Source organism: Opisthorchis viverrini (assembly GCF_000715545.1).
Source record: "Opisthorchis viverrini unplaced genomic scaffold opera_v5_263, whole genome shotgun sequence".
Lineage (NCBI taxonomy): Eukaryota > Metazoa > Platyhelminthes > Trematoda > Opisthorchiida > Opisthorchiidae > Opisthorchis > Opisthorchis viverrini.
Genome location: NW_008751923.1, coordinates 250,193 through 261,797, shown reverse-complemented (window position 1 = coordinate 261,797; position 11,605 = coordinate 250,193). Strand labels below are relative to the sequence as shown.

Below are 11,605 nucleotides of genomic sequence, written 5' to 3'. Positions count from 1 at the left end.
TTAAATGCCGGCTTATTCTAATCCATTTATGAGTATTGTTAGCAATCGCTGATGTGGAACTAGACACATGACGGCGTTATTGATTCTTCGAAGGCCGCTTAGATTATCGATCATCTTTATGATTGGTGGGCTTGCTCAAGCAGCCATGCGTGAGGGCAATCATAGTTGTCCATTCGGGACACCACACACAGTCATTCCAAATTATCTCCAAATTGCTGTTTAGAGCGTTGAGGAAATAATTTCAAGTTAGCGAAACACACTAATCTTGCAAACTAATTCGGTCTTTCGAGAGACTCACCTAGAACCCAGCTGAATCTCTCGTTTGTGATGTTTCCAGGTAAATGAATGTGCTGCACCAGGCCGCCCCATGTTTCAGTCGCTACGATATCCTAGATATAGCAATATTTGCATATTTCTAATGTACTACTCAGAAGGTTGCTGTCGACGAATTTTCAGCAACCTTTAAGTAGTACATTACAAATTTCAATTTAATTATACGTGAAGGTCACCAACATCGATCTCGCTACGATTCCTAGATATAGCAATATTTGCATATTTCTAATGTACTACTCAGAAGGTTGCTGTCGACGAATTTTCAGCAACCTTTAAGTAGTACATTACAAATTTCAATTTAATTATACGTGAAGGTCACCAACATCGATCGCTCTTCAAAACCACTTGCAACACATTCTGCAATGATCCAGCTAAGGTGGCCTGGGCTGAGAAATGGAACCGATTTTTCCCAAGAACTCTGACTTGCTGCTCACAGAATACAGCTGTTATTCGATATCAGTTGATTAATTAAATAATCCGCAGTTATGTAACACCGCAACACTAATTACTTGGTCACTACATCTAATCAACGAGCTGTGGTGGTATTGATTCTGAACCCTGTGTACTTTAATAAGGCCAGATCTCTGCTCACCACTGAGTTTTCACTGGTTTACTGCAAGCGCGCTACCCTCTCGCTCTTACTCTCTCTCACCGTAATTTCTGCAACCGGCCTGGACGTTTCAAACGAACAACTAGTCTCGCGCACACTTTCAAGCTCCCTGTTGAGATTGGTTTCTTTTAAAATCCTCGCATGAGACCACCTGACCAACGCTTTTGTCAGTGTTTATCCAGTATATACCGAAACTTAATCGATATTACATACCATATGTAGTGGTTAGTGGACATCAGCCAACGCTCACAGACTGCGGTTTTGCCCATTTCCGGTTACGAAATCCCCCTGCGGCAGAGATCGAATATAAGACAACTTGGACTGACTATGTATGCTGTTCAGACGAAGCACACATATCACTCAGTAGACCAGCTATACTGGGGCCTGTACGACGAGTACGCGGTTATTACAGCTGACAATGATGATGATGATGATGATGATGATGAATATAGGACATTTTTATTAGGGCCACTGTACTACTGTTATAATGCATCTGCGCACATAAGCCTGTGTGCGCTCCCTTCCTCCAACTCGTCACGTCTAACCTATCGTTTCATTTCTGTTCTCTACCCAAAATAGGCAAACCTATTCAATGCTGGGTACCACAAGAATTCACAAAATCTTGGGAGGAGTACGCAGAAAACCTGTGTTGGGTCTCAAACACCTACTTTCTACTCCCAAACGAGGAAATCCCCACAGACCAAGTGGATTACGAAAAAGTAAAGTTCATAGGATACTATCAATGGGTTGTGATTGTTATGGCTGGTCAGGCCATGCTATCCTGGGTACCGCACTTATTGTGGCGAGTCGGATCTCGACGTTTGCCGCTACTGCTCAAATCAGCTCGGGAGGCAGCCATACCGGACAGAGAACTACGGTTAAAAGCCGTTTCATGTTTGGTCGCGACCTTGGAAGAACAAGCAGAATCTCAGTCTCGTTTTCGCCGAATCAAATCCTTGCTCAACCGATGTTTATGCGGAGTCACCCCAAACGCTCGATTGACCACGTTATTTCTTCTCGTACGAATGTTGTTCGTGGCCAACTCGGTCGGACAAATTTACATGATGAAACGCTTTACCGGTTTCAACAGCACTCTATTCGGTATGAAACTTTTGCAAGATTTGTCAGCTGGAGTGGAATGGGAACGGACGGGACACTTTCCAAGAGTCACATATTGTACCATAAAAGTCCGGAAGATGGGACAAACTAAACCAGCCAGGTGAGTTTGGGTGTCTCAACAGAGACACGTTGTTTTTTTGAACCTAGTAGCTTGTTCTGAACAGCGGAGGATCAGGGAGAAAAATAACGGAACCTGATTGGATGGTTTTTCTGAGTTCATCCATAATGTTTTAGGCATAGATAGGTTCAAGTTCCTGTTTGTTAGCAAGTCTGAGAAATTCAGTCTTGTGATTATCAGTAAAAACTAGTTAGTTTGTCATGATTCGTGTTTGAATTAATGCTATGGAAATTCACCGGCAATTCGGTATTCATAGAGGAACTGCGGAAAAGCTCAGATGGGTGTATGCCGAAGCCAGCGTGCAACTTGCCACAGAGTGAAACATGATGTAAGGATCCTTTCAAGCTAAATGGGGGAATTAATCGCCGCCCAGCTGCGCGCGGTATCCAGATACAACCACGTCAGTGCTGCAGCCTGACTGGCCAACTTACGCTGAGATTTATAAATGGAATGATTTCTTTATGCCTTCATCCCACACTCGGTAATAGAAGATAACTTTGGAAGGTGCTATTTATACGTCTTGTTCGAGAGACATGAAAAAACAGGTGAATATTTGGACCGCATTCTCAGATCTGTTGACATCACAATTTCTAAGAATAGATAACTCAGTTGTCAGTCATGGTTTGTTCCAATATCAATGGTATCGGCTTCAAGGGATCAAGATTTTACGTTGAATCATTGCGGTGACGCTAACGGTTCCGGAACAATCCCGCACCCTTCGCGATCTTGTCAACTGCGTGTAGTTTCGCTGTTTACTCGTATTCACCGTGTGAGCAATTACCTACCGTAAGGCCATCTTGTGTGGTGACGCTAACGGTTCCGGAACAATTCCGCACCCTTTGCGATCTTGTCAACTGCGTGTAGTTTTGCTGTTTACTTGTATTCACCGTGTGAGCAATTACCTACCGTTTCCACCACATATCACCTATATTTCTGAGAAAACTAGGGGTGTTATGCCGCGGAACTGAGAAGCCCAACAACTCCGCTGTCCTTTCTTGGAATGACTGACTGTCAATGATGAGTGTGCATTCTGAAAGCAGTTTTGTTTAGTGGTGGTTGAAAACCGTAGTTTTTCTCAAAACACCGCCCCGTAGATTTTCAAAAGAATCACCGAGTGAAGCGTCCCAATGTGAACCTGTAGACTGTCCAAAGCTCTACAGCTGCATTCTGCTGCGCTTACGTGTATTCCAACCAACTTTGATGGGGCGAATTTTGACAGCATTAGCGCCCTACATGGACTGAATCAGTCTCGGACTAGCTTGTCAATTTGGTGAGATCAGTCGCTCACCCTGGCTAAGATGTATGCCAATAACAGCGACTTTCACCTGTAGAGGTGGACTGATCATCACTTGCATCAAAATGGTTTCCTTTCTGTCACTTTAATAAGAATGGTGATGTAAATTATCTTTAAGAACTCGTCTTGTTGACGACAGCGTGGTTTATTGAGAGGCCTCTTTATGCGGAGAGGTTCTGAAATCCACACGAGGATTTTTTCCTGTCACACCGTTCCTTGATCAACGGGAGATCTGGCAATGTTTTGTATGCCTTCTCATTAAATTCCGATGTTCTCTTCCTAGTCAGAAAAATTCTTCCCGGTTAATCCTCTCCCTCTTATTTGGGTTTGGTGACCTACCGGCAGACACAGTTTACTCCTAATCAAACCTACTTTGCCTACTCATACTGTTTACCCACGGAAACAATGTTTAATTAATTTTGGTCAAATCCCATGGGAATACCAGAAACGCTTCGATCTGATAGACCTTGTGGTGTGTTCGTGTTCGAGACACAGTCGGACATGCTTATCTGTTGTCTGAATCCTGGGGATGTTCGTGACACGCCGCCTGTAATTACACATTTAGGTCATATGATTGTTTATAGGTTGGGCGCTGAAATTGGTCTGAATATCATGGGCCAGACCGATTATTCAATGTTATTGACGAGAGATAAACTGGTTTGATGCGCGTTGCAAACCAAACTAAAACTACTCATACGGTTGCTGAAAACTTGTCGACAGACCACGGTCGGTTTTGCCCTCCTTAGGGCTCATCAGAGTGGATTGTTAAATTTATTGATCACTCAGTTGAAGTGAATATTACTCAGGCGGCGTAACCAGCAATGGTATGTCGAAATGACTTACATGTGGATGGCACCTACTGCAAGAAGAAGAATCCCTCCGAAGAGATAAGACTAACTAGTAGGAAAGGAGTTTTTCAAAATTTGAAATAAGAGACTGCACATAAAATGCGTCCCTTTTGAATGCAGTTGAATGTGTTGAATGCAGTATACTGTCACTAAAGCACACTACACTCCGCCGCGGTATTTTTCCGTGATGTCTCTGCATGATCTGAAGAATGAATTGGAACGATGAGCTTGGAACAACGACAGACAGTTCAGGTGATTTCCGTTAGTCTGATCCTGACAACCATTTATTCAGGCAACAGTCACCGGCTTCTAATGGACTTGGTTGCCATCTGTTTGAAATGTGTAGTTTACGCCCCTGATAGCGCAAAATCTCGGACGGCACCACTCCAAAGGAGGAGAAAGGACAGGAAGCCTTAATTTACTGCCCAATCAAGATAGGAAAGGATAATGCATGACAAGTCTATTTATCATTTTTTCCGTCTCGACTAACACCGTCAAGTCGTTCTCTATCGATCGACCGGTTTGACGCAACCGCATTCACGCCCACGCTCACACACACAGACACACTAGCAAACTCATGTTCGCCGTCACATACGCCCAAAGACAACTGCGTGTGTGCGTGCGTGCGTGTGTGATCAACGAAGGATATGAAGATCTGACAGTCTGGCAGCTCCGACTGAAACACTGGTGCACGTGAACTTGGCAAAGAAGCTCACCGCGGTACGGATTTCTCTTCTCACAGACAAGCAGCAAGTGAGCAAGAATCATCATCGACGTAATCACCATGATTCCCATCAATGTCATCATCAGCCGCGGAAGAAAAACGGACTATTCGCCTGATGGGCGTGGTCTGAGAAGGGGGCTGCCGGCTCTGTCCAAATGTCAGACATTTCCGGGATGTTAAATATCAATTAGGAGGCAGATAGCTTGAGCAAAACGGATGCCTCGAGATTCAAGTGTTTTCCACAGTCAAAACTTGGTAGGAAATCACCGATTCAACACGCGAATGCCAGTCAGCTAAGGTAAATTCTGGTCGACTGATCGGTCTTCTTGGTCAGATCCTGCGCGGCAGCACTCAGTATTAATCTGTGCACTGCTGTTCGGGGCTATTAGAAAGACTTTGATGGAAGCCGAGGAAAGTGAATAGTCTGATATTTTAACCGACGAACACAACTTACGATATCCACTTTCCAGTTCGCAAAGGTAATTGGTAGATAAGTAAGAAGAAGCAGAACGCTCACAGTGTTGACGCAGTGCGCGTTCCGTCTGAAAACGATCCCTTTACCGGCCACTCTCGAAAGTATGCCAACACAAACAGATGAATTGACAATCTGTTAGATAGTAGTTTAATCAGTAGTATGGTCGGATTTGTCCAAAGCTGTGACGTCTTTCAGACGAATAAAAGCCCGAAGTATTTGGTAAGTTATCACACGATGAAGGACTCGATAATATTGCGAAAAACCTCATTTGTGCACCTGATTCCCAGCTGAAGCGCTTGTTCATGTTTTTTAGCTGAATGTGCCGCACAAGGTTCAAATCATGTTTCATTTATATTCGAGATATCATGGTATAGTTTTATAAAGAAGCACTACTCATATGGTTGCCCAAAGCTGTCTGACGGACAAAGACCTGTTTCACGCTTCTTGGAGCTCCGTACGTAAGTGCTCAACTACTCAGCAGAATCCCACCTGCCATACAGTTCCCTTGTGAGTAGTTTCCTTCAAGATTCAGAGATCACTTTCGCCTACAAGGAATCCAGAATGCGAACTTTCTCCCTCAAATTCGAGTGCATTATGAAAGCTGCGAAAGGGCTTTAGCCGTCTAGTTCCGATCAGAGTGAGTCAGATGTACGTAAAATATTCGAACAGTGTTCACCTTTGACATCTAGTTACAATAGAATTGGCCCGAAACATGCGGAAAACGATTGGGACACGATTGGGCTAACGGTTCATATATTAGCAAACTTTATTTTCTGCTCTGAAACCGTCAAGAACTACTGATAAGAACTTAGTCAGTAGTGTTAGAAAAAACAATGCGCAATCAAACAGCTATTCATTATAGACATACCTAGTGAAGCTTTACAGTGCGACTTGGAAAGAAGCGAGCTGTATGAGGAGACGGGAACAGAATAACATTTTGGTAACGCGCTGGAAGACTTGATCTAGGCAGCATCCATGTTTAGGTGACACACAGGCATAAGTTGTGGGCTCACCTGGTGAGTTAGTCAATCCCTGGACAAAAATATGGTAAAGTCCTCAGTGGTGCGCTTTTTGACAACAAATCCTCCCACCTACTCAGAATGTGTAATCGAAAACCGGCCGGTTTAGAATCACTTATCGTTCATTAGTCCCCGACACCTTACATCACAGATAAATATAGTAACTAACACCGTTCTTCCTTCCCTTTCATTTTCCAAAAGAACAGTCTTCAAAACCGACGGGAAATCACTAGGTATGACGGATTCACCATTCGGTTGCATTGTCAACCTTCCATCGTTCTCAAAATATGTGACTATAATGTCCAATAATAACACGGGATGAATTGTTTTCTACGACGCCTCAGAATTTATTCACTGCTACGCAAAGATAGGCGGACGCATACGAACAGGAAGTTGAGGGCGAAAAAAGCGAACAAGCCATTTCCGCTTTTTTGGTGTTCACGAGTGCGTAGTTCCGTGACATCTGACTGCAGGGTGTAGAAAATACGCGAGAGGATTTTGTGAATGAGTTGCAGGTATGGAGGGATGGAAATAACAGCATGATTCGCGTTCTCCTAGGAGAACCAGTGCTTTAGACTGGGTTGAGTTAATTTTCGATATGCCGGGAGGTGGTGGGGCCAGCAAAATGATGAGATAGGATTTCGATCGTTCAGTTGAACAGATTTAAGTAGTGCGGTAAAATGCTTCCTATAGGGAGTAAGACAGTCTATAAGTAAAAAAAGGCTTTGATGCCGTTCACAACAAGCCGGTCGTGGGCTGTTGAGGAGTTTTCAGCAACCTTATGAGTAGCGCATTACAAAAATATGACAGAAAATTTGTTTGCTTGGGTAATCAAGTTGTCTATACATCTTCTTCCAACAGTAAGCATGCATGACTAGACTACGATCATGAGTGCGTAACGTCTATAAACGATCATGATATAACATGATGTATACAAAAACGTGATGTGTCAACCGAATAATCGAATAACCTGATAGAACCTCATTCACCATGATAAGTAGTCTCATCATCCTCGACGTGCTCCGAACTATCATCGTGAAGATGTTCAAATTTATAAACGTAATACACTACTAATAAATTTGGTGAAAATTCTTCTACAGCCCACGACCGGTTTTGCCATCCTCGAGGCTCATCAAGTAGGCGCAGTCGCCTAGTTTTCGTCAATCTTATTTTCCACTTGAACCCAAATTTCACGAAATTAGCAAAATGCACTCTCTTGCATACCTTTGCTGCGGAGTTATCTATTAGAAAATGCCAACTGACCGGTCACAGACCATTGGACGGGGAAACAAAACTCTCATATGCATCTTAATTACAAAAACTGGACATACATCTTCTCCTGAACGCATCTTCTTGAACTTTCCTGGATATTCATTGACTCAAATCATTCCTCGCTCAAATCAAAGCAAATGTTACAAAGTGACTCCACAAATTCCACAACAGATTTCCCTTTTCAAGAGACGCAAAGCGAATTTACAAGACCAAAACTTACTACTCGCATGCCTCCCCATCGGTAGTAGTACCACCTTTACACTGATAGTTTTCTCCTCGAGAAAGACTATCAGGCGAAATCCTTTTCAAGTCACAAAGGATAAGAATCAAACCCATAGTGCTGCATGTAACGCACTCAATTTCGTGCTGATATGAATGGTTGAGAACTTTGCAGTTGTAAAGATATCCTCCCCTAATTTAGATCATACCTGGCTTGTATTTTTCCCCACATTAGCCGCGCAAATGCTGATGACATAGCAACTCACACTCACTTGGGACCTTTATCAGCTGGTTACCATCGTCTTGCAGTAACTTGTTGCTACCTTGTTATGTCTCTCAATACCATCGCTTATTTTGATGTGTACTTATTTACGGGGGATCAGACAGATAGCATTTGAAAGTTATGAACTATCTGAACACCGTCATTCCCATGTTGGTCTGATCTTAGAGGTTTACCGTCTATATATTTGGGACCAGGATACTCAATGAGTACCTTCAGTGTGACGCTCGTCGCTAGAGTTAAATCTATCGCAAATGAAAATCTAAAAGGCAGCATATAGTTTTCCCCTCGTTGCTGTCGATCAAAAAATATTTCTTAGCTTGCCGTGTGTGGTAAAGCCGGTCCATCAGGTATTACACGACACAAGTCTTTGTCCGCCAGGACTAATTGCGCCATAGACAGCCGAACCCGAGTGTTGTTGCTCGTTTGTCTGTTCGCTGAGTTGAACAGGCTAAATGCAGACGTTCTGCCCCCATGCGAAGTGCGTGTGTTGAATATCATCATCATCATCATCATCATCATCATCATCATCATCATCATCATCATCATCATCATCATCATCATCATCATCATCATCATCATCATCATCGGGTTTCAACCGAAACCGGCACCATGAGTTAAAGCCGGATTCTTGAGACCAGTGGTTTGATTTGGTCGCCTCGTTACTTTTGACAGGAACTACTATTTATAGTATCTGAAACTCAGGTGCATCCACAGCTTTACAAATTTCATACCCATTTGACAATCCGCAAAATTTACTTCTCGACTTGTTCTATTCTAAAGCGTAATAATCAAAGTCCTGTAGGTCATGAAGTTTGTTGGATTATAACTGATGGATGCTGAATGGGGCGCTGTTGCACATAGTTATCATGGGGTGATGTCGTAGCCTCAGCCGTTATCATCGTTTTCCACATGTTTTGTTCGCAGTCTACATGTCTACCTGGGTTTTGCTAAACTACACTGTTTGTTCACACCTCACCTTAAAACAACAGGTAAGATGATGACCTAAAATCTATTTCGGGAGTCAGCTGTAGGACAATTGTTCTTCTGCGTCGACTGGAAAAAATCAATAGACCATTTAAATTTTTTCAGGTAATGCCGATGAAGCGGAAGATAGTTAGTCAACATTTTAAAGTGTCGGAAAAATGAAGAAACAGCTGAAGGTAAAACGTGGTAGGAAAATAAACGTGATAGATACATGACGGATTGATCGGCTGCGGGTTATCTAAAAAACCATCTAAAGTTTACGGTTAAACATTGCCTGGTCTCGGGGACACACAGCTTTGCAAGCTTTGCGTTGATCACCGATGTTCCAACCGGACGAAGGCACCGAGGGATTGTCGTGGGGTGATTGAGAAATCCTATTCTTCGTGGAGGGAGAAACGCTGTGGCACTTCACGGAATGCGGAAGGTGAGAGAGAAAACCACGAAAAAATGCACTTTTGAGAGAGAAAACGGGGAGTTTCAACTGTCCAACATACGCGTAGCTGAGTGGGGGGCACAACGAAAGCCGAACAAGGCTAGCCGTACCAAACGATGTTCACCACGTATCATGTATCACCAAGGTCATCGAATCCACCTACCTATCACCAGCTTGACCAAATGGTGACCTCGTAAAGAAGGACTGGATTCATCACACGTCGTCCAATATGCATGAAAGACGCCATATAGCTTGGCATAGAATTAAAAAGCCTATTATTCTTTCTATAGATTCTCCTCTGATTTTCACCGTAAAAATTAACTGTTTGAAAGGGAAGTGAATCTAGTCTCTCCCGTTTATGATACATCATGTCAACTGCAGCATTTAAGTAGCAGATTCCGGTAAAAAATATCATCAACTAGAGACAAAAGTGACTCTGTGATTAACGTCACCAGTTGCGTACAATTTGTTGTTCAGGTAGAACATGGAACTGCGTCAACCAGGTGAGATTCAAGGAGGCGGAACCCGGCAGTGGACGATTGAGTAGCCCCATAGATGGTGTGTTGTATCAAGAAATCCTGGATTATTCGTCCTTTTGCAACTCTGATGATAAAGATTAGTTGTATGTTTTTTAGCTGCATGGGTGAGCGCACACTGTGGTGTTTTTGTCCACTCCTTACAAGAAACGAGGACTTGGAAGAACAACACATTGTGGGTCTTTGCTGAAAGGTGCAGGAGAGAGCAAAGTTCGCTGGAATACGAGGAATGCTTCGCATAAACTGACTAGCAATCCAGTTTCAGCCGACTCAGAAAAATAGGAAGTTTCGACACCAAAAACAACTAGATTCAATGTGAAAAACGTGTGCACTTGGTTATATTTCCGTTGTTCTATCCTTTTTATGAAGAATGATAGTCTTCAAGGAATACACCCAGTTGCAAATCAATTTGGTTTTCACGCGAGACTCAATCGAATCTCTAGTTTATGGTGTCCTCCAGCTGAATTTGCTGCACACGGGCCGCCTCATGTTTCAGTTGGCACGATATTCGAGATATCGCAGTCTATTTTCATAAACGAGAGATTCACTTGAGTCTCACGTGAAAACCGAATTGATTTGCAAATGAGTGTATTTTTCGAAAACAGTCCAATTTGGGTTCAAGTAGAACAATGATAGTCTGTTTCTAATTTCTTCATTTCATCAGAATTATTCCAGACTAGCACAGATTTTGAAGCGGATAGGGCTGTCCAGATAAATGCAAATTGACAAAGTAATACTGGTTAGGACGTTTACTATCCTGATGATAGATCGAGTTGGCTGATAACACTTCTACAGCTAGACATGGAGCATTTTTTCGGTTAGTGAATTCATTAGTGTCTGGAACAAACATTGAAGTTTGACCTTGGACACACGTAAATCGATTTGTACCCAATATTATGTTTCACGTCGTTTTATGAAGCCATTGGCTTATGTTCACCTATGATCCAGGTGCGAAAATAATCACATACCCCAAATGAAAAATCAGTCAACTTCTCATGTGGATATTCGCTTCAGTACTGTAATTAACATATGGTCGTTGATGGCACGGGCTTCTCTGAGACAATGGTTCAAACAGGTTCAAGCAGAAGAAAAGGAGAAATGCAATTATGGGATCCTAGAAGAATCTCGGAAATATGTTCAAAATGTGTTGAGTTAATTCAGCAAAAGAAATAACCAAGATATCAAGATATCCAGAGTGAACTCCGTCACTGATCAGCCGAATACGTACAACCAGACGAATACAGATTCCGCGTTTGGCAGAGCGGATAGCTGCACATGGTACTTTCTAGGTGCTTGCTCTGATATTGCTCTGGTCTTTATTCCAGACTATCGATTTGT

General features: G+C 42.8%; 1 protein-coding gene across 1 annotated transcript; it reads left to right on the top strand.

The window, feature by feature from the left end:
* Window positions 1-1,524: 1,524 nt before the first annotated feature.
* Window positions 1,525-11,285, top strand: T265_14801 (hypothetical protein; the record flags this gene model as incomplete). Its single annotated transcript, XM_009175301.1, has 2 exons — window positions 1,525-2,162; window positions 11,216-11,285. A coding segment is annotated over one exon (618 nt), but the record flags the coding sequence as incomplete, so codon positions are not given.
* Window positions 11,286-11,605: the final 320 nt, after the last annotated feature.